Genomic DNA, 23,203 nt, shown 5'->3' with positions numbered 1-23,203 from the left:
GCAAGGGTGCGATGATTTCATCTGTCTCCATGCTTCTCACCCAGGCTCTGCCCTGCTGGCTCTCCTGCAGGCTGCCCCTTGCTCTGGCCTTCTCAGCTCTTCTGGGGACCTGTCAGGTCTCCTGACTTCTCAGAAAGGTGGGCCAGGGGCCCCATAGCCTTAGGTGCACAGGAGGCTCCAGAGACACAGGCGGGACTGCTGTCCTTGGTCCCATCACTCTCCTTGGGCCTCAAAGCTCATTTTGAAAAAAAAAGGGGCTAGTCATAGACACCCCAGTCCCCGCAGGCCTGGATACCCCAAATTATTAGGAGTTGACTAGTGAGAGGTATATTGAAATTAATGGTTTATCTGATTGTCCTCATTAGAGACTCTGAAAAAAATTTAAAAACATTTCCTTATTTACTTGGTGGTGGTGGTGGTGGTGGTGGTGGTGGTGATGTGTGTGTGTGTGTGTGTGTGTGTGTGTGTGTGTCTGTGTGTGTGTAAGAGTGTGTGCTCCCATCTCATGGGTCCTGGAGATCAAACTCAGGGTGCCAGGCCTGGCAGCAGGCACCTTCACCTGCTGAGATATCTCACAGGCAGTGGAAATTCTTGTCATCACAAATATAGTTAAAACCAAAGAAAACATGCCAGAGAAAATCATTAACTCTGAGAAGAATAATCAACACAAGCCCAACACGCACAGACTTGCTGGTCTCTGGCCTCAGTGGGACACTGTGACACACTGGTGGCCGGCAGGCCCACAGCAGCAGCGAGGCAAACTCTGTGGGCAATTGGGAGGGCCAGTCTAGGCCAGGGACCAGTGAGGGTCACCCGGGAGTTGTACCACAGCGTGAGGACAGCTCTGCAGCCAGGCAAGCTGGCCCAGGATCCCTCGCGTCCAGAGGCGAGTTTGGCCCTGACAGACTTTCACCCGGTAGTGAAGGTTGTGGCTCCATGCTTCATGGCAGCAGGGAAGACAGGCTGATCAAGTTCTTCTTCCCCAGCGAGCCCCACTCCACTCTCCTGCTCAGTGCCCTCCTCCCCTCCCCACGGCCCTGTCCACTTTCCTGCTCACCATGTTCTCTCCCCACAGCCTTTCTACACCATGTCCTCTTGGTTCATGATGTGTCCCCAGGCCTAGAACCACAAGGCACACCCAATGTATAGAGGACTGTGGAAATGCACACTCCTGGGGACAGCACTGTTCTACCACAGTGACATCCATGGTGCCTGTGCTGCACAAGACTGAAGATGTCTTTCCCTGGTGACTTTCCCCCAGTGCCAGGCCTGCTTTTATTTTAAGCACCCTGACAGACAGCTTTCTAAAATGAGCAGTGCTTTTCTTCCCAAGCAGTAGTAATAACCGTGACATGGCTGTGCTGACTGCTGGGGAGACAAACAGGCTGTCTTTTTACTTAAAATGCCCACTGAAGTGCTGCTGTCCCCGGTTCCAGGCATGGCTACTTTCCTGTGGTGGGTGCTGTCCACAGCACTGACTCTACGAGGCCCTCTGGAGGACTCAGAGCCATCTGTTCAAGTGCTGGAGTTGGCCTGCCTCAGTCCAGTGACCCAGAGGTGACATCCAAGGCACGTTGTGTGCTTGGATGCAGTTTTTGTGTTTCTTTCTTCTCAGTTAATACAAAAGGCCACCGCACGAAGTTCTCAAAGCCTTAGAAGCTACAAAGACATCCTCCCAGGTAACCATGTGAGAGGGTCCGTGTCCCACTCTTAATCTCCACAAGCATGTGAGTCCCTGTCTGGTGGCTGCTGTTACTGGGAGCAGAGAAAGGTGTCTCTAAATGGGCATGCCCCTGCCATGCCCCATGGTTTTGCACTACCTGCTTGGCCCATGTGGCCTATGAAATTTGGGACCTGTAGCCAAATCTGACAGGACTCTCTCTGAAAATGCACCAAGCCTTGAACCTAGGCCCTTTATCCCCACTGTTGATCTGGCTTCTCGAGCTTTATTTGAGCTCCTGATTCCTCACTCGACAGACTGTGGTCCAGGTAAGAGTCTGAAAGCTGGTCTTGCAAGCGAGGTGGAGGAGAGGCGTGTATGTGCAGCTGAGGTATGCAGGCTAGCCAAGAGGACCGGCCGAGTTAATGAGAAATGATTGTCTGCAGATACGGGGAGCCAGGCACTCTACTTGGCATCTGAATCACAGGCAGGGCACCTCATCAGTCTGGCCACTCCTGGCCTGCCATCTGGCTAAATCTAGCCTTCTTTTCAAAGAGTCCCATTAAAAGCACTCTTTAACTGCCAAACGGTGGCAGGTTTTGCTCTGGTAACTGATGTGGTTGGACATTTAGTCTCTCAATCTCCCACCACCAATCTCAGCAACATTTTAATAGAAGGAAACAAAACCAGTTGACTTCTGAGTCTCCCCAATGGCTTCCCCAGCTCCATTCCCAGTTTTCTGATTTCCATGGCTGAACCCCCAGTACTGAGCAAAGCTCTACCCATGCATTCTCCCTAGTCCTCAAATTATTCCACTTTCAATGAGTGTGTGTGTGTGTGTGTGTGTGTGTGTGTGAATGCATATATAAAAGTTTTACACTTTCAACCACAAAGTTGTGTTGTGTTCAGCATTGAAGACATAGAAAAAACATGCCAGTGTAACAAAAGACTGCTATTAACTAACTTTGTGAGGCCCTAGGGTTAGGCCCATTGTGTTGTAAGCTAATGACGTTCCCCTGGAGATAAGAGCAGCCTGCAGTGAGGGAGCGAGGGAAGAGCACTAATGCTCCTGAGAGACCAAGGCCAAGGAGGACACCCAGCCTGCAGGTTGAGTGCTGGGCTGAAACAAAGCTTGGAAAACATCAAAGTGCCAGGAACCTCGGGAGAGCAGGAGGGAGAGAAGGACGCAAAGCAACACTACAGACAGATATGGACTAGGCAGGGCAGTATGGGTGCAAAGTGAGAACTGGGGGGTGGGGAGTGCTAGGCTGGAGATCCAGAAGCCTTGCTTCCCCTCACTGCGGGGGAAACCAGAGGCCCAGCCTGGATCCTGGTGGGTCCCCATCTGGAGAGCCAAGACAGCAGGCTGGGTTGACTGAAGTTCCCTCTGCCTCAGCTCAAGGCTGTGAAAGTCTTTGTGAACCCAGATGGAGGAGAACTGAGCGGTGTGGGGGTGTGGGTGGGGCAGAAAGACTCTTTCAGGAGACCTTGGAGCAGCTGCCAGTCAACACTCTGGAGAGGGCTGCCAGTCAAAGCAGTCTCCCCAAGTTCCTCTGCCATACTGAGGTGCAGAGTGCCCTGAGCCTCCCTTCAGGCTGGAGCTGTTTTAGCCACAAAGAAAGCAAGTGAAGCTGCAGCAGGGGCAGCGCAAGCGGGCAGCCCTCTGGGCCACAGGCTCACTGCTCTTCCTAGGAGTAGGATGATCTTGGGCATGGATTCCATGGGTCAGGAGAGGGAGAGCATCTGACCTCACTCAACCTCACATCAACGACCAAGTGCCATTTGCAAGTCAGGGATGACAGGGTGCTCAAGGGACTTAGGTTAAGTGGATACCATGCAGCAGGGCAGGGCTCGTCCAGGCCAAACCAACCTGACCTGAGGGAGGGACCTGGCAGGCTCCACTGGAAGACTTCTTGGGTGGACAAGTGTTGTGAGTGGTGCCAAATCATGGGCTCTCTCCTCTCCCGGGGGGGGGGGGGGGCTGGGACAACCAAACCTTGGACATGGTGCCTTCCTTCCTTGCTAGAGCCTCTGCCTATTAGCTGCTAAGCACAAGCTTTTTCTTCCCCACTGCACTGATCAGAGGGACAACTGAATTCATCTCCTGCCTGTGTTACATGGGAGCAGCGGGGTGACGAAGGCTGCAGTACAAGTGTCTCAGAGGAAGTACGAAGCATAAGGGTTGGGGGTCCTGGTGGTAGTGCAAGTGTTCCACTGTCCAGTGACGAATCTGGGACACGCCCCTCCCTCCAGCTCAGGTGCCACAGTGACTTACCCTCAAGGGGAAAACCAAAGGCCACAGTGGTGACCTAGGAAAGGTTTGGAAAAGAGGAGAGGGGATGCTCTTAAGACTATCACTGCCCAGCTCCCCTGAAAGGGAGGGTCTGCAAGTGAGAGATGAAGACAGTCGTCAGCAGTCAGGGGTGGGAACAACCACATGGTCTGGAGCAGGGATACTCGGCTGTGTGCGTTCCTCCTCCCCTACCTCATTTCCACACGGCTCTAACTTGGGGTGGTTGTTTTTCTAGAGCAAGAGAACCCTGAATGTCTTCAGGGGCTCAGGAAACCTCTTAATGGGAGGCATTACCTGCAGGAACCAGGCCCAGTGTGTAGAAGCTGTGGAAGGGTGCTGCCTAAGAGACCCGGCCAACCAGGGGGCAGGACAGCAGCCCTTGGTGAGCTGGCCTCAGCCTCCAACAATCCTCTCTCCCATGCTTTCTTTTTTTTTTTTTTTTTTTTTTTCGGAGCTGGGGACCGAACCCAGGGCCTTGTGCTCGCTCGGCAAGTGCTCTACCACTGAGCTAAATCCCCAGCCCCAACCCATGCTTTCTAAAGCAAGGGTTACTGGACAGTGTCATTTACCCACAAAGCCAAGTGCCCGAGGCTGTCCCTGGCAAGCTAGGGCTGCTATTAAAAGCATTCCCCTGTAAGGTTCATAAAAAAGGAAAAGGAAGTACCCAAGAAACTACAGCCAGGCTTATTTAAAAGAGACCGTGGTGGTGATTGGTCTCTGGCTTCCCTCAAGGCGGAGCCAGCCTCCACATGCATTCTGCAAAGGTAGACAGGAATGTGAATTGGGGGAATGGGGAGCCTGAATGAGGGCAGATGGCCCTTCCCCTGGTGACTTTAAAGCCTTTTTTTTTTTTTTTTTTAAAAGAGAGGGTCTCTTACTCTGTCTGTAGCCCTGGTTGGCCTGGACCTTATGATGTATGCTCCGCTAGCCTCAAACATACAGGAACCCTCCTCCCTCTCCTTCTGCTTCTTGTGTGCTGGGACTAACGGTGTGCATCACTATGCCAGTGACCACCAATTAAAAAAAAGGCGGCAGATGCCAGAGCAAGAGAGGTGCTGTGTCTCTGCTTCGCTCTAGGTGTCCACCTGATGCTTTGATATGACGCCATCTTTACAAGGCCCTGGTTTTGCTAACTCCTCTCCCTAGCTCTAGGTTTCACCAAGGCTGGAAGCACCACTGAGCTGGCAGCAAACTGAATGTGCCACTCATGGGCCTTGCCCCAGCATCGAGAAGTATAAGCAGTATTAGGAGGGTGAAGATGCTTTCACAGTGTGGAGGGGCCAGCCCAGGCATCTGGGGCTCCCCAACAATTTTAACAGGGTAAGCCCCAAATAATGCTCAGGTGTAAATGATTTGTGGGCTCTGGAGCCAGCTATGGGAGCATGGTGTGTTAACGGCTTAAAGAGACGGCAGCCCTGATAGCATCCCTGCGCCAGTTTCAGGATGAATGCTGAAGGCGGCCTTAGAAGTCTTCATTCTATGAAAAGAGGAGTCACCATTATCTCAAAATTGGAATGCTCCTGAAAGTGGTGTTGGGGGCCAGGGGAGTGTTGCAGACAGAAGCTTCTAAAACACGGATGAAGGCACTGCGGGCGGAAGCAGGGGATTTACCACTTATTATGCAGCCCTAGTCTCTAATGCCGTAGGCTCAGCAGGCCTGGGGGCCCGAAGAGGAAGCCCGGAGGCCCACAGGGACTGGGGATTACTCAGGCAAGATCGATATTCTGCTTTGTGTGATGAACGCGCCATCTGCATGGGCTCTGAAGAGCTTATCGTTGTCACTGGGGCCAGGTCATGCTGGTCTAGGACTTCTGGGACAAGATCAGCAGGCTAGCTAGGTCAGAGAGGAGAGGTGGAGACAGACCCAGCTGCTCCATCAGTCTTCAAATCCCTTACACACCTCTGAGATCAAGCCCTGCATTTGAGAAGTATGAGCCTGTGGATGCAATCTGCTTAAGACAGTTTCTGGCAGGCACAAACTGGGGCTTCCAAAAGTGAGCATCTGGGTGGGGCAGGCTACCGTAACCCTTTAGTGTTTCAGACAGGACACCACCCAAGTCTGGAAGAAGCTCTCAATTCCCGGTACCCAAGCAGACTAGATGGCCTCCACGGATGGCTGCATGCTTAAACATGCATAGACTGCTGCCTTGCCTCCTCTCAGCTCATGGCTGACAATGCTGTGACCTGTGAGCCTGCCTAACCCAGCACTGCTGTCTGACCCTGTCTGGAATGCTCTTCTCTCACTAAGCCCTTTCCAGTATTGGCACTCAGTCTAGGGGTGGCTCCCTGTTCTGACTGCTACCTGGTGCTTAGGCTAGTTCCCTTGTGTGCACTTTCATAGCCCTCTGGGTAACTGAGTCAGGCACTGTGTCCAGGCCTGTGACCTGATGCTCCATCTCCAGGCTGCACTCTGGGAATGAGGCCACCTGGGCTGCATTTTTGTCCCTGGGCCAGCTTTGGACATTACGGAGCAGTATGTCTCTGTACTGGTCACCACAAACATAGTAGTAGGTAGGATCCAGACTAAGGGATTAAGTGGGAAGGCCCCAGGCAGTTGGAAGGGAGGGAGGCAGCGTGTGGGATGGGAAGAGAGCCCAGGAGCCTGAGCTGGCAGGGATGCTACCGGCCTCATGGGGCCCGGGAACTCTCCAAGGTTCTGACCACTGTGCTAGTTCACACAGCAGGGTTGAGGAGAGCCACATGGTGGGTCCCTGATATTTTTTCAGGATTAAGAAATCAAGGCTCGGGGTTGGGGATTTAGCTCAGTGGTAGAGTGCTTGCCTAGGAAGCGCAAGGCCCTGGGTTCGGTCCCCAGCTCCGAAAAAAAGATCCAAAAAAAAAAAAAAAAAAAAAAAAAAAGAAATCAAGGCTTTTCTTTTTTTTTTAAAATATTTTATTTATTTATTATATATGAGTACACTGTAGCTGTCTTCAGACACACCAGAAGAGGGCATCAGATCTCATTACAGATGGTTGTGAGCCACCATGTGGTTGCCGGGATTTGAACTCAGGACCTCGGGAAGAGCAGTCGGTGCTCTTAACCACTGAGCCATCTCTCCAGCCCAAGGCTCTTCTTTAGATGAAAAAAGTTTAATACTTTCCAGATGGCAAAATGGCAGACTGTGGCTGGCTGCTGCGAAGTCCTATCCTGGGGACACCTTCCCTTGATGCTGCGTTATTTCTGGAGTTGACATAGTCATCCACTTCTCCATCAGACATGCAGCAACAAGGCCCTGGCCACTGTGAAGTCAGGACAGTGTGTCCACTGCAGGCCATATATATATATATATATATATATATATATATCCACCGGAGGGAGGTGTGCCCTCAGAACAGTACGTACTGTCCCAAGTCCTGGCCTGTCAAGTTGCTCAGCGGGTATAGCTGGCAGCTTTAATTCTTGTATCTCACACAAAAGCTGCCCACTCTTTGGCCAGGGAAAGCAATATCAGGGCAAAGAAGATGGAGGAGGCTTTGGTGGGACTGACTGGGCTTGCCATGGTAGATGGAGCTTGAGTTTAGTTTACAAACCTCCCTCCCTAAAATGGGGACATACTCGGGCTGCAGAGATGGCTCAGCGGTTAAGAGCACTGACTGCTCTTCCAGAGGTCCTGAGTTCAATTCCCAGCAACCACATGGTGGCTCACAACCATCCGTAGTGGGATCCAGTGCTCTCTTCTGGTGTGTCTGAAGAGAGCAACAGTGTATTCACATACGTGAAATAAATAAATCTTTTTTTTAAAGCGATGCTTCTTTTTTTTTTTTAAAGGGAGTGGGGGAGACATGCACATAGATAGCTGTAGTTCCAGGTTCTGTGGTCCTCATCCTGTGGGAGCTACAGAGGCAGCAGCAGTAGCACATGCCACAGCCTTGCCAGGAAAGTTTAGTGCCAAGAACTCCCCACAGATGATCTTCACATCACGCACCTCATGAAGGAGGTGTGATCTGTTTCACCTTTGTGCAGAGGAAGGAGCTGAACCTACACAGGACAAACTCTTGGCCGGAGCACAGCAAGTACAGGGCACAGCCCATGCGCTGAACCACACGGTCCGCTGTGGAGAGGAGCCGGGAGCCCTGTGCAGGGAGCTGGCCAATAGGGAGCAGAGGAGATGGAGGGGCCTTCCTCAGGAGAGGTCACTTTGGAGGCAGAGCAGCAGGGATCACATTTACACGACGGTTACTTTCTATGTCCCATCTATGGTATCAGTTCCCCTCATGGCATGCTCTCCAATACAGATGAGCACACCGAGGAGGCATGGCCAGGCTCTGACCACCTGCAGATGGCTCTTGCTGGAGCAGTCACTCACAGGGAGTGTGACCGCAGTGCTGGCAACTTGAGCTGTGGGATGGGGGCAAGGGGTCCAGGAGCGGGAGGAGCCGGTCTTCCCAGAAGCAGCTGTCAGATCTGATGGCCTGTCCTGTGTCCCTTCCCTCCAGAAAGAAGGGATGATGAATGGTTGCCCTGTGACCCCTCTAATGGCATGGGGTAACTCAGCATACCAGAGAGGCCAGTGGGCTGGCTAGGCCTCCCTGGGTCTGTTTGCTACACATAGCTGGGTGCATGTGAGTACTTGAGCTGTGTCCAGCAGGGAGCCTGAAGGAAAGGGGCTCAGGCCCATAAGAGGCAAACGAATGAGGAAACCTGCTCTGGGAAGAGTGGGTGTGAACCAGCCCTCAGGGAAGGTGGTGGCTGGGGCTCTTGGCAGCCAGTTCAGCCCAAACACCTCTTCCTCCTTCCCTTGGCTCCCAGGCCTGGGTGGAAGTTTAGCAAGCCCAATCAGTCTAGACTAGCTGGTGGCTGAGGGCACAGCACCCTCTACGATGACCAAGGAATCCTCTGCCTCTCTCTCATTCCTCCAATTCAACAGCCTACTCGCAGACAAACACACACCTTCCTCCTGTGTGCCACCATCAGGAACATCTGTCCTTGTGAAAGCTTTCCCCTCAGCTCTGTCCATTTGGGACACACTTGTGAGGGTCCCTTTAAGTTTGAAACCTCTCTGGTACAAGGGCTGGATAGAGTGTGGCCTGGGATTCTCACCACAACCTTTCTCTCTCTAGGCTTTCAGATGTGGCATCCTGACCAGCGGTCTCGGTTGAATTATTTTTTCTGAAGAGAAGGGTTGGCAGGGAACTCAGAGACCAGGGGCTCAGAGTGTGTGAGCCTCCTGGTGAAGTGAGGTGCCATAGTGGGGCCAGTGCTCAGGTCAGCCTCACTGTGGGAGGAGGGCTCTGTCCTCTGGAAGTTCCCTGTGTGGGATGGTTCCCTCTGGAGGACTTGGAGCTAGCAACGACTGGATATGTGGGCACTGTGGGAAGGCACCGAGTCATGACAGTCTCCTGGGCTGACTCAGCCCTCCCTCCTGTAAAGGGCCTGAGGGATACTCAGTGGCGTCTCTGTAGAGACCAAACCAGGAAAGGCCTTGTCTTTCACATCAAAGAATGGCCAAGTGAAGGAAAAGGTGAAGAGGGCAGGGGCACCCCACGGGCACCTCAGCTGCCTACTGTGGTGCAGGACATGGTGGGCTCTGCTGCCTGTGGAACAATGGCCATGGCCAAGAGTGGACTTCTGAGGCCAATGGCTATGTTTTGTTCCTACCCCCAGGAGGGGACACTGGCTCCTCAGAGACTATCTTTTCCTACACCCCACCCTGCCTGCCTGGGGCCTCTGTGCTCTCTCACCTTTCTCTAGCCCCTGCAAGGACTTCATGCAGCGAGTGGCTGCAGACTCCTCCCAAGACGCTGGGAAAAAATGCACACTGTTTTGAAATGAGGGGGTTAAAGGTCAAAACAGTGAGTGCCCCAGCAGAGTTTAAATGGCAGGAAAATGTGAACTTGCTTGAAGCTTTTGCTGGCTCTGTGTCTCTGGCCTTTCAGAGGGTCCCCTTATTTCTGTATTTCATTCTCTGAATCCACACTGCTGGAAACTCACTGGCTATAAAAAGCCACTTCGCCCTAGGATGAAGTGCAAGGCGCCTCTGGGGTAGTACAGTAAATGACAGGCACCTGTTGGCAGTCATAGCCTCACAGCAAGCTGTCCCCCAAGCAGCCTCTGCCTCGCACTTGGGTACAGAGTCTAATGAGTAGGATGGAAAAGACTTGCTGACAGTCAGTGTCCTCAGACAAAAGGCAGGCATTTCCCTCCTCACGACTGGCTTGCTATAGAGCCACAGGGACTATGGCTCTGACTGAGGAACTTGAGCACCAGCCTCTGGACAATGTAACAGTGGCCTGCCCTCCACTGCCCTGGCTCCTCAAGTAAAAAGACAAGGGTAAGTTTGCTTTGGCTCTACAAGGCACCAGTCCCCTCCTATCCAGAGGGAAAGAGCTCAGGGGCTTCCTGCCTTCCTAAGGGCACCTGAAGCAATACAATGGTGTGAGGAAAGGAAGTCAGTCCAGTCCCTAAGGGGCCCTCCCTCAGGACAATGGGTGGTAGGGGTAGGGTGCAAGCTCCTTCAGTGGCCGGGGAGTCTCAACGCAGAACTGGGAGTACTAATGCAATCTGCTCTGAGGTCAAGCTCGTCGGGAGGTGGGTGATTCTGCCAGTGAAGTCCCCTCATACAGGGGACAGTGAGCCAACCTGCTCCATGGGAACTTACTGCCCTGGGCTAGCCCATGCTGGCTGCCTACTGGGCAGGCAGGTGCAGGAGCCCTCTCCACACTCGCTGCCGGTGTCCACAACCAGCAGCAATAAGCACACACCATATTTATGGAGAACAGAGGTGAGAAAGGGTGGGTCCCAAAAAGCCAAAGCTTAGAAGCCGACCAGCCCTGTTATCTGGGGTTTTGAGTCCCAACCCTAACCATCACTTAGAAGGCTTGCAAGACAGACAAGCCTTGCACAGAGTGTCCTCCGCTCTGCCATCTATGTGGGGCCGACTGTGGGAAGGGAATGAAGCAGGATATCACACCCTGCCCTTGGGACAGGATGCCAGAGGCACCTTCTTTCACCACCAGCCCCTTCTGCAAGCTTGGAACACAGGCTCCCTGATGTGACATCACACCACACCCATGGCACTGGACGTGATTAGCTGAAGCTGTACTGAGAGGACTGGGCTGGATTCTGTAGTACATTACTTCTCAGCTACCTCTCCACCTGACACCACAGGCACTCACTTGCCCCTGAGAGGAGACAGAGACCTTACCTTCCCTCTAAAGAGAACACTGACATCCGTGCGGTGGCAGTCTTTAGCCCAGGGAAGGTCAGCACTAGCGGTTAACTGCTTAGATGTATTAGGGCAAGGGAGAGGGTGGAAGAGCCCAGTGTCCGGGCACTGCCTTAGGTGGGTAAAGCACCACCACGTGGGTCAGCCCATTCTCCCTACTGCACACAGGCCATGTAAGTGCACGGGAGACTGGCGGGTGCCCATGCATCTCTCCAACTGTCCCTTTCAGACTCTGCCCTGTGTCTGTGCACTCAGACTGTGTGGCAGGTGGTTCCCAGGGAGGGTGGGTAAAACATGGTAGCACAGTTTAAATTTGTGTTTTAGAAAATCCCCATTCCACACTCTGCCTGAGTCCCTCAGAGAACCGAATCCCATGGCACAGAACAGTTTTTAAGAAAGTATGGCGAGGAGGCCCCACTCCCAGGAGGGTCCCTATTAAAGGCCAGGTTCTGGGCTGCAGGCGCTGGGCTGTGGGCTTGAGAAGTCCTGAGGGCCACTGTGGGGCCTGGGGAAGAAATTCGTACTATGCCCTAGAGGGCCCAGAGGTAAGGACCAGATTAAAGGGAAGACAAACACTAGTTTTAATGATGCTGGCTCTTCTGGAAATGAGTGGTTTTCTTTTCTTTGCGGTCACATGCCAAGAACAACATGGAAAACGCTAATGTTTATAGCTGAGGTGGCACTTGTGCCAGCCACGCCGACCATGTGATTATCTCCAGCTTGGTAGCTTAGCAAGCATGCAGAGCCTGCACAGGTCCAGGGCCCTGAAGGCGGGGCATGGATTCACATTTCCTTCCATTCAGCTCTGGGCCGGAGCGACAGTGGGGTGATGGAATGCTGGCAGACCAGGTCAGCGGCAGTTTCAGTTAAATGTGTTCTTGCTTTTGAAATATTTTGAGCCTTATGCAAGAACTGCACAGGTGGCCCAGACAGACCCCGCTATAACTACTTTCCTCAGCACCGTGACCAAAACCCAGCAAAGTGGAGAGATGGCTCATCTGACTCAGTCTGAGGGCACAGCTCCACACGGAGAGCAAGGCATGGCAGCAGCTGGCTCTTCAGCTGCAGAGTGCACAGCCGGGACCCCACACCTCCTCACTTCTCCCCAGAACACAATGGAAGCACAAACCTCAGGCCTGCCTTGCAGCAGCCCACTTCCTCCAGGCACGCCTGACCCCCCAAGTTTTACAATTTCTTTTTTTTTTTTTTTCCGGAGCTGGGGACCGAACCCGGGACCTTGAAGCTTGCTAGGCAAGCGCTCTACCACTGAGCTAAATCCCCAACCCCTACAATTTCTTGAAATAGTGCCTCTAGCTAGTTCAAACACATACCTTTATGGAACACAATTTAGATTCAAACCATACTAATTGATGATCCTATTTAAGTCACCTTATTGAGGTACACACTTGGTCAGCTAGCCTAACTCCACCTTACATGCCAACTGCTCTCTTAGAGCACTGGTGACATCTTCCAAAGCCCTGATACCTGTGGCGGCTCATTCCTGTCAACTTAACCAGGCTTAGAGTCACCATGTAAACACACTTTCTCTCTTTCTCTCTCTCTCTCTCTCTCTCTCTCTCTCTCTCTCTCTCTCTCTCTCTCTCTCCCCCTCCCTCCCTCCCTCCCTCCCTCCCTCCTTCCCAGTTGTAGGTTGTACCATTCCAACTGTTGGGTCTCATACTGATAAAAGGAGGAAGAGAGCTGGGTACCAGCATCCTTCCCTCTGCTCTGAACTCTGTCTCCCTGCTGGATCCTTACTGTTAACAGCCTGCCTCTGGTTTAGTTGCTGCTGGCTTTTCCGATGTAGGGAAGCCTTGTTTTAAAGCAGCACACTTTATTCAGGTGGACAAGGTCATGACTCCTGAATGTTGCTGTGTATGAGACTCCCTCAGGCTGTGGGTGTGAATGCAAATGGAACTGGTCACAGTGTTGAGAGGGTAGCCACCATGGCCTCTACTGACTGCATTCTGGGCAAGGGGTTTCCCCTGTAGAGGTGAAATGTTGGTGATCTAGACAGAAGGCAGGCAAACAAGCGACGTTACCCAACTCCAAGGAACTGTTCACTTTAAAATGGTTCAGTTTATATTATGCAAATTCCATTTTAATTAAGAGAACAAAAAAAGCCTATGCCTCCTGGCACACCTTGGGCACAACTTGGAAGAACTTGGGCCAAGTGTCCCAGCTCTGAGTGGTCCCTGAGGTATTTCTTACCAGAGAACAGTATCCACATTCTGTCCCCAGGCTGAGACACTTGCCAGAGCAGGGCTCTTTAAGATTCCCCATGGAATCCTCCCGAGCACTGGGTTTGAAGGCCGTCCCTCCTCTGGTCGTCTGGCACAGCCTCAGCAGCCTTTCTACTGTGTCATCTATCTCCCTGGTATCCCCGGGCCTGGCATCAGGAAAGGGTGCTGTACAGAACCACTGCTGTCCTTGTCAAGGGGACAGATGAGATGGCAACTGTCGGGCCAGTCCAGAGCACAGGGGACAGGGCTGCTGTCTGCGGGGAAGCTGGCCCAAGTGCTCTGGGGTGTGCAGTGAACCCACACACGCCGTGGGGCCATGCTATGTTAGGAGTGTCACCCTGCTGGAGCTGAGGAACTGAATGCTCACATAAACCCCACTTAAATGTAACTTCATGTGTACGGGTGTTTTGCTTGCATCTATGTCTGTGCACCATGTGTGTGCCGAGCCCTCTGCCCTCAGAGGCCAGAACACACCCAATCATCCTGGCACTGGTAGTCTGTGAGCCTTCTATGGAAGCTGGGAAGCTTCTCCAGCCCCATTTCTCAGTTTTCTTCACAGTTCTTTATATCTTTTCCAGGAAGGAGCCAAAGAAGTCATGGGGGCAGGAGGCAAAGTAGAGTAGGCTGGGCTGCAGGCTGCCTGCTTCTCTCAGCCCATCTCCATGCCTTTGGGTGACCACAGGGTCTGAGAAACTGCATTTCAACACTGGGGAAAGCTTGAAATCATCTGAAAGTTTCTGCCGTGATATAGTCTACCCTAGACACAGTAAGTCCTCCCTGTGAGCAAACAACCTCTGGGCTCCAGTACTCTAACCACCGTTATTACCTCAGAAACAAAGTATGCCCATCACTGACACACCCTCTGGTATCCCTTTGAGGCTACTCCCCTGCTCCACCCACAGGCAATTCGGGTACATCCCCAAACTACTTGCTTCCCCATGTCATATAAATGTATGTCAGGTCACCCTCCCCCACTCTTGTAGGTGTGCACCACCATGTCCACTTTATGTGATGCTGGGATAGATCCCAGGGCACTGTACACTCGAGGCAAGCACTCTACCCTGACTGAGTGAGTCACAGCCCCAACCCTTCATTTTCCCCTTCACTTTTTAAAAGCCTCCGAGTTGGGAAAGTTTATAACCAAGGCATCTGTAGTTTACCCATGTCTCCTGAATAAGTCAGGGAGGAACACTTACCTTCTGGAATACTTGATAGCTGAATAAGACAGAGAGGAACACTCACCTTCTGGAATACCTGATAGCTGGATTTGGACCATATGTCTAGCTGTTGGGGGAGAGAAGAATCAGCATCAGTTTCAGTCAACCCAAAGAAATCAAATAGTGACAGAGTGGGCCCCAGTGGCAAAGGTCTGCTGTGGCCTGACTAAGTTTTTCTTTACCAACTTCCAGGTGACTTAAGGAATGGAATGAAGGGATCTTCGGCTCAATGTCACTACAGTCAAGAAGGGTTTCCACAGTTACCAATCAGAGCATGTTTCCCACATCCACTTCCTTCCCCTTTTGAGAAGTTAGTTTTTCTAACAGTAAAGACCACCCAAAAGACTGTGAGCTCAGCGGGCAGAGATAGTGACCTGGCACATGACAGGAATCAGTAGGCCATTGCTGGGTAAAAAGAACTGCAGTGTGAGGACAGTACTCCACGCTAGGAATCACAGCAGACCCTCCACACGCCTTCATTTATCTCCAGAACGACCTTGGCTTTCCAGATGAAGAGGGAGTTCACCTCTCACAGAAGGCATGGCAGCCTCATGTGGCTGCTAAAGCCCCGGTTGGCACTGGTAGCCCCTGAGGAGGTTTTCTTTTTTTCCATATTTTTATTTATTCTCTCATAAATGGATCCCTAATCTTGTTTCCCCTCCCTCCACCCCTCCCAATTCCCCACCCCTACTTGCCCTCTCCCCAGATCCACTCCTCCTCTGCTTCCCTTCAGAAAAGAGCAGGCCTCCCTCCCAGGGATATCAACCAAGCACAGCATAACAAGTTCAATAAGACTAGACACAACCAGTAGGAGGAAACGGGTCCCACGGGCAGGCGAAGTCAGAGACATGCCACACCACTGTTGGGGAGTTTTGGCTTTATAATCACCCATTCCTTCCTTTCCCATCTGATTGGGTTTGGAGGGAGGGCTGGAGCTGGCTTTGTGAGGCAGCCCCTTGTCTGTTTCTCAGCAGCACTCCTAGAGTGTTCTAGAACTGGCCGCGTTAGGAGGCCCTGATCTAAGGAGACTGGATTGTACACACAAGGAAGCTTGAGGTCTCAGATGAGATGTGGGTGGAGCTCAGGAGAACCAGTTCAGCCCCGCCCCCCGCCCCCAATTGGGGTCTCATGCATAATACCTCAGTGTCTCATACATAACTAACACCATTTCTGGTTTCCCTCGCTTGCACGGTAACCCTTACAAATATGGCTGCATGTTTCAAGACTTCAAAACAAATGATGAATGGCAAACCCAGAATTCCTCCAAGACAGAGACTACAGGGGCTGGGCTGCCACTCACATATAATGACAAGTGAGGAAGTCCTCTGTGTCCCAGAGCTGCTAGACAGGTGACTTTAATATAATGAGGTCAGGAGCCTAGCAAATCGAAACAGCCAAGTGAATGGGTCTCCTGGTCCTGCCTCTGGGGTTGACTGGTGGTCAGACTGCAAGTCTGGCCCCTGGGGCAGCTCAGGCCTGTATGTTGTCACATTGATCTGCTGCATGCAGGGGAAGTATCTGCATGGCGACATGCCTCTCAGCCACAGGAAGTGAGGGTGGCACTCCAGAGTCCTTGCTGTTCTAAGGAAACACTAAAACGTGGCTTTCGGAAGAGTCCTTGGAAATTGGAAGCTGGGTTGCACCCGGCCCGCACTCCTTTCTCCAGTTCCTTTTCACTTGTGATTGGTCTCTTGTTAAGTTTCAGGGGCCTGACCACCATACATGCTAAAGGTCAGAGTGACTGTCAGGGTTACCTGCAGGATGGCTGAACTCTGGCTGTGGAGGGCAGAGGGACAGCCCAGCTCCAGAGCTGGCAGATAACGTGGATCTGTGATAACGCACCCATTTATGTCACTACCACCCATGCTATATCCTCCCAGTTCCCCATGACCTCCTAACAGCATGTCCCCAAAGCCAAATTACCCCCTAGAGAAGCAACATCAAATTTCAATCTTGGTCTCCTTTAAAGCAATGGATGGGAAAAAGAATCTGAAACATCTTCAGGCATTAGAGATTAACAGTATGTAGGGTAACTGACAAAGACAGTTGGCTCTGTGGAAGACGGCACCTGCTGCTAAGCCTAATGACCTGAGTTCAATCCCCAGGACCCACATAGTGGAAGGAGAGAAGCGACTCCTGCAAGCTGTCCTCTCACCTCTGAATGCACGTTTATAGACAAAATAAAGGTAAAAGAGTGCACACACTTAGTTCCCCACATTCTCCATTCTGATCCTCACCAGCCTGGGTGGGCAGAGTCAGGCTCAGGTGAGCTCAGTGCAGTGTTAGCCCAGGGTTTAAGGAATGCAACATTTAAAGACTGCCCAGGGAACTGGGGGGAGGGCATGGCGGATGGTGGTGGGAATGACTCTGCACATCTTAGCTCTACCCAGATCATGATGACAGGGACTTTAAATCCTTGTTTGAGAAAGAGCCGCATCCATAACTCGTACTCAGAAGCAACTTCTCTCATTTCCAGCCAGCACTGTTGACACCTCCTGCATGCTCACACCACACACAGCACTCTGCCGCAAGGATACCAGCCACAAAGACACGGAGATGGGAATTGCACACATTCAAAGGTGCAGACTTTACTTAAACAGGTATCTTAAGGGACCGTTAATATCTACAAAATCTAAAAAACAAACAAACAAACAAACAAACAAACAAACAAAAAAAAACCCTCGAGAGAAAAGATCAGATGCTTCATTAGGAATGGACTCTGCAAACTAATTGTGGGTTTTCCAAACCCGCCTTGCCTATTCATTGTGCCCCCTTTCAGAAGTGTTAAATAAGTCAGTCAGAATGCTAGAGGATGACTCTGCCATCTGTAACAGCAAAGCCCTGGACAATACAGCCCATTTACCTGGCACACACGGCTGAGAAAGGGACCCAGTGACAATGGCTCCCCTTTTGCTCTGAACCTGAGTCAGATGGCAAACACTTGATCTTCTGCTAGGTTTATGCCAGAGAAAGGCCTCAAATGAGTTCTGGAGTCAATGCTCTGTCTCTCTTTAGGGCCAGGAAGGACTCAGAAATTCATTTCAGGAAGCCAAGGCTGTGCCCAGTGAACATTTATTAGCTCTCGCTTATTTGCTGAAAGGCAAGCATTGTTAACATTTTCTTGCTAGTTGCAATATTAAAAAGGGAACATTCCGGAAGCTGCAAACCTTCAGTGAACAAGACATTATTTGGAACTGGGATGTCAGGAAGAGAGTGAACCTCCCCTCAGAACACTGGGCCGTGTCTGAGGATTTGAAAGGGCCAAGTCAGCCGTGGAGCCTGGTGGATAAAGCAGAGGCTATTTTCAGGGGAGTGAAATGCAACCCTGCAGATAAGTGGGGTGCTCATATCTGTCCTGAGGATAAGACACCAAAATGTTAAAAAAAACCACAAAAAACAAAACAGAAACCCCAAACCCCTTAAAAGCATGGTCTGACACCAACGGCAAGGTCATCCTGTCCTTGCTGACCTTTTACTCTTGCTGCACAGGGCCCCCTTCCAGCGTTGATGCATAAGAGTGACTTCCAATGCACAGATGAGGAAACTGAGGCTCAGAGAGCATCACAGCTAAGGAGTGGGCAGTCTGGGAGCAGGCCTGTGTCCAGAGGCTCAGGGCCTCCAGCTTGGCCTCTCAGCTTGACTTCAGAGGGGATGTTTCTCAGGGTCCCTCTACAGTGTTACTGCCCCACCTCTCTGGGGTGCTCCTGCAGAGTTCAGCCTCACAAACCCAAGCCAGGCCTGCTGCTCCACCAGTCATCACCGCTAACATTCATTTAGCAGTACACGAAAGCTCTGGCAGCTTATCAGAAAGTTATCAATTCTTTATTTCATTTCAAAAGGCGGCACACACAGAGAATTGTAAATGATCTAAAATGGACACTTTCAAAAGAAGCCCCTAAGCCAGAGCGGGCCTCAACCTCTAACGGGAACCTTTAAAGGGATCTCTGACTTGTAAGACAGACTTGTCCATCTGGGTTAAGGATACAGCTGGGCATGGGTGAGGGTTTGCTCTGCAGTGCCCAAGTTTTCAGAGCCATGGCAAACTTCTGTGTGGCCACCTTCTTCGGTCTGCTCGCCCGTCTGGAGGAAGAGAGGAAACAAGCCTCCCAGGGGAGCAACTGAGCCTCTGCTATTCTTCAACTTTCACTTTCAATCAGGACATGCATTTGTTACCAAAAAATTGCTGAAAGCACAACTTTGGGGTGCCCTCTGTACAGGAGCCCAGCTGGATTCATCCCCTTTCCAGCGCTCACCCTTTTCCCCAGAAGTAACAAGAGGCCATTTTTCTGAAGGTCGTCTGAACAATTTCAAAGGCTATAACAAATCAAAATGTTCCCTGCATCTAATATCAAACAGGGCTGATGCCAACACTTATTAGAGAAATCAGATTCAAGCTTCTCCCAACCCCCTCGACCCAAACACACACACACATCCAACTTTGAAGTGGGAAGAATGCAGGATCAGAAATTACCCTGGAGACAGCTCTGGCTGTCTTTGAAGGTTCCCTTTGATACCGCCATTTCTTCTCTCTTCCGCTCGAAGGCTAAAAGCTGCCTTTTTTATTGATATGGGGTAATTAATGAAGCTATAGCATTAACATAACCTAAATCCCCTAATAAGATAAATTCAATGGAGACACTTCTATTTTCTCCATCCGTTCAGCCAGGATGGTATGAAATCAGGACAATGGCCAGGTATTCCCACACCCTGTCTGTTAATATGCTGAGTCACGGCCTCTCCCTGATTGCAGCCAAGAGAGGTCGGGAAGTCTGAACAGCAGTTTTATTCTTAGTGGAATGAGGGTACCGGCGCTTGATATCAAAAATATGCATCCTGGGTACAGATACAGGGCATCAAGCTAGTGATCGTTACAGCAAGGAGCAAGTGGGAAAAGCTGCCTGGGAAGTGTGGGTGGGGGAGGGGATGGCTGGCCACTACCTCAGCATTAAAGATAATGTATTAACCAGCACATGGGGGACAACCACACAGGGGCAAGAGGTTAGAGTCATGGGAGGCTTTCTGAGTCCATCCAGTGCACCCCAGGCGGAGCTCCACGGCAGAACAAGCAGAACAAGCCCTGAACACCGGCAACACTTGAACAAATGCAGGGTTGCAACTTCCCAACAGCAGAACTGCCAGGGACTCTTGAGTCTTGCAGACCAGGCCTTGAGCTCCAACGGTGCTTTCCAAAGCTGACATTTGTGACTTTGTGTGACACAAGTGTGCCCACTGCAGGCTCAGCACTCAGAACTAGACATGTGCATTGTCTTCCCTTTGTAAAGTGTTTAAGAAACTGGCACTAATGACATGGTGAGGAGCAGTCAGCCTCAGGCTGGCTGACCCACTAAAAGCTTCTCGACCACTTGAGGCCTGGCTTTGTCAGTCTTGCTTGGTCTTGTTTTGAGGTCCCTACCTGCTACATGGGCCCATGTACATGGGTGCAAAAGGGATCATCAAGAGGTTTCTGCCTGTGATGAGCACAGTTAAAAAGCCCTTTAGACATTTAAAATCGGCTCAGTCAGGATCCCCACTACATCCAAGGCAGCTGAGAACCTGAGACCCAGAACCCAGTGACATTGCTCACTCAGGATAACCATACACAGTCCTAGAAACCCACGACACCAACTGTGCTCTGTTCTGCATTTCTGGAGACACCACCTTGATCTGCCCTGCAGGTGGAGAGTCCCCCCCTGGATCCTGACCCTCGAATAAGGTATGTTTGTTAGAAGCTAGAGCTGATCTTCAGCTAAGATGTGCCACACTGGTGAGCAGCCTTGGGGAGACAGGCTTAGGACCGTACTTAGGAATTCTAGTGTGGACCTTGTGTGGTGATCCTCAGCATAACACAACTTTTGCTGTACTGGCTACACACAGCTGCCTCCTTGCTCGAGACAGCACCCCACTACACTCTGAAACAAGCTATCCTCAGATCCCCTCAAAATGCCCACTCTCTGCTGAATAGCGGAGAAATAGCAATCTTTCATGAGGAGGTTATGTATATGGGCTCATGTGTGTCCCTTTAGTCTGATAACATAATTCTACTGCCTGCTGCTTCCTGATTCTTCATGTTTCCATTTCAGTTAAGCAGTTCTGCCTCTCAGGCAGGCTATCCCGTCAGCCTCTATCCCACACACAAGTGCTTCCAGGCTGTTTCGGGCACTAAGGTCCACCCTTAGGATATGGTCACAGGACTTGTTCACACAAGCCAATTCCCCACACTAGGTTCCAGCCCCCGTTCTGTAACGTGAGTCAGTGAATCAGTCTGAGAGCAGTTTCCAAGGCAAAAGGATGGCCAAGAGGACAGGCTGAGAGTGCAAGAGAGTTATACTCACTGAGTCAGTTAAGTTACTAGATGCGGGCTGGCAGGAGGAAAGTATGAGGAGGGGGAGGGAGGGGAACAAGGGGAGAGGGGAGATGAGTCCAAGGGTAGAGTAGGAAAGCAAGCACCTAGAGAAAGTCAGAATAGGCAGATGTGACTAACAGCTTAGGGCCACAGTAGGCACCAAGGCAGGGGAGTGGACAGGACACATGCAGAAAATGGGGGCAGGGGGCTGGGGATTTAGCTCAGTGGTAGAGCGCTTACCTAGGAAGCGCAAGGCCCTGGGTTCGGTCCCCAGCTCCGGAAAAAAAAGAACCAAAAAGAAAGAAAAAAAAAAAAAAGAAAAAAAAAAGAAAATGGGGGCAGGTAGGTCAGATCTTGCAAAGGTATCTGGATTCTGTTCCACAAGCCAGACCTGAGAAGCATGTTGTACAAGCTGCCGATACAATATGCTCTGAGGACAAAGTTGGGACTACAAAAGAACTTGGTGACCTTGTGAGAAAATATATGTGTGCCTCTTAAGACATTCATAAGGCATCTGCACAAACCAAAGGCCCTAAGAGTGTCTAAACTTAACTTCTTGACTGCGGTAGAGGGAGGGGATGGCTCAGTGGTGGAGGAAGCACTTGCTTAACTTGTGAGAGACTGTGTGTGTGGGCTCTACCTTTGGGTCTATAAAGGAAAGACAGAAGGGAACTACCTGTAACCTAAGGTTTCTTAGACCTGGGTGCATGGGCTGCTCTGTACCTAAAACCTCTTGCTCTTGGGTGGCTGTCCCAAGTATACTGGGAGACTGGAGCCTCCCTGTGAGTCAGCAGGAGCAGGAGTCAGATCAGCAAATGCAGGAATGATGAAGCCTGGGGTGTGGGGGCTCCGAGAGGTGACAGCCAGGACCTGCTGACAGCCCACCCTTAGGGGCAGCAGGGAGGAGGGTAGTGGAACAGCTAAGACATGAGGAATCCGAGATAGGGAGATGAAGAGGCCCAGACAGAAGGAGTGATCTCTGTGTGGGCAACGTGGTTGAGAACAGCTAAGGGGAGTGGGCAGAGGAGGAGAGAACCCAGGGAAGAGGAGTCAAGGAGGAGATGGGAAAGAACAAAGTATGGCCACAGCAGGCCACTAGAATGGCCTTCAAGGGGGACCTTAGAGAATTTCTTGTCTTGAGTGCAGCATAAAGTACTAGTGTTGACCAGTGGTAGCTGTGGGTGTCCCTATGTGTTACTGTGGACCATTGGGGTCTGGCTCGTTTGCATCCTGACGTGGTGACTCTGCAAGCCTGGTGCTAGTTCCAGACTTTGTTGGTTCTCAATCTCCAATCCCTGCCTGACTGAGCAGCTGCGGTTTCAGACCAGGTGTGACTACAGCATCCTCAACCTGAAGTCTGAAAAGACCCAAGGGAGATGAACTTCTACACGCTCACCGGGGCCAGTCTTCCTGGGAGGTGTGCACTAAGAGTAGAACAGCCATCAGAAACCCCACTTGACCCAGGCAGAATTTAGAATCCCATGGAGGCCACACCCACCAGACTGCCACACTCACTCTCCACTCTTGCTTCAAGGTTAGTATGATTTTTCCAGAAAGAAAAAGGACATCTCCCAACAAATGATTTGCTACCAACTGGGAGACCTACGCAAACCGGGCGGAGAACTTGGAAGAACAATTTCTCCTCTGGTGCCGTGGTCTGTGGCGTGGGAATGCTGGGTGCTCTGTTCACTGCTAACCTTAGCACAGCACCAGAACATCTGTCGCCGCCGGCAGAGCCACAGCTACCACCTGCTTCTTAAGAACTGTCTATTCTCATTGTAATGTGGCCACTGAGTGGCAATCACTGTTACCAAACACATTGAAATGTTAACATTTGAAATGAGGAAAGCAAAAGATCCCAAGAGAGGAAGGGGAGTGTGTTTCAGGCTGGAGAGTGACAGGGGAACTTGGGTGGGTCTGCGGGGCAGGTGCTCCTCACGCTTGGGAGCAGACACAAACGAAGGCTGCCAGCTCTCATTAGTGTCTTCTGCTGCTTTCCACAGAGCCAGATGGAGAGTGCACACTCAAGAAAGTACAGGTCCACTAGAGTGAACTTTCTAGAAAGTCGTCCCCTGGGGAAGCGCCTGCCTCGTCACCTAGGCCCTCAGTGTTTGGCTGTGGAGAGTAAGTGTTCTGTGAGACAGATCACTGTGGGAAGAAGCTGCTTTCTTCCTGCTGAGGTATTCCGTGTGCAGCTGAGATGAGACTTCCCAAGGGCCCGTTGTGAGAGTCAAGGAGAGTGTCACTGGGTTGTGTCAAACTAACTTGAGTCTTCCTCACG

General features: G+C 51.4%; 1 protein-coding gene across 2 annotated transcripts in view; it reads right to left on the bottom strand.

The window, feature by feature from the left end:
• Positions 1 to 23,203, bottom strand: part of Med27 (mediator complex subunit 27) — a 174,001-nt gene that overhangs the window by 2,537 nt on the left and 148,261 nt on the right. For both annotated transcript variants that reach the window (NM_001106565.1, XM_063283483.1), the window contains exon 6: positions 14,605 to 14,646. In NM_001106565.1, the coding sequence (NP_001100035.1) occupies positions 14,605 to 14,646 (42 nt within the window). The remainder of the gene's footprint in view (positions 1 to 14,604; positions 14,647 to 23,203) is intronic.

The sequence above is a fragment of the Rattus norvegicus genome, chromosome 3 (genome assembly GCF_036323735.1).
Source record: "Rattus norvegicus strain BN/NHsdMcwi chromosome 3, GRCr8, whole genome shotgun sequence".
Taxonomy (NCBI): Eukaryota; Metazoa; Chordata; class Mammalia; order Rodentia; family Muridae; genus Rattus; species Rattus norvegicus.
Note: the sequence above shows the minus strand (reverse complement) of the source record. Positions and strands in the feature narration are given on the sequence as shown.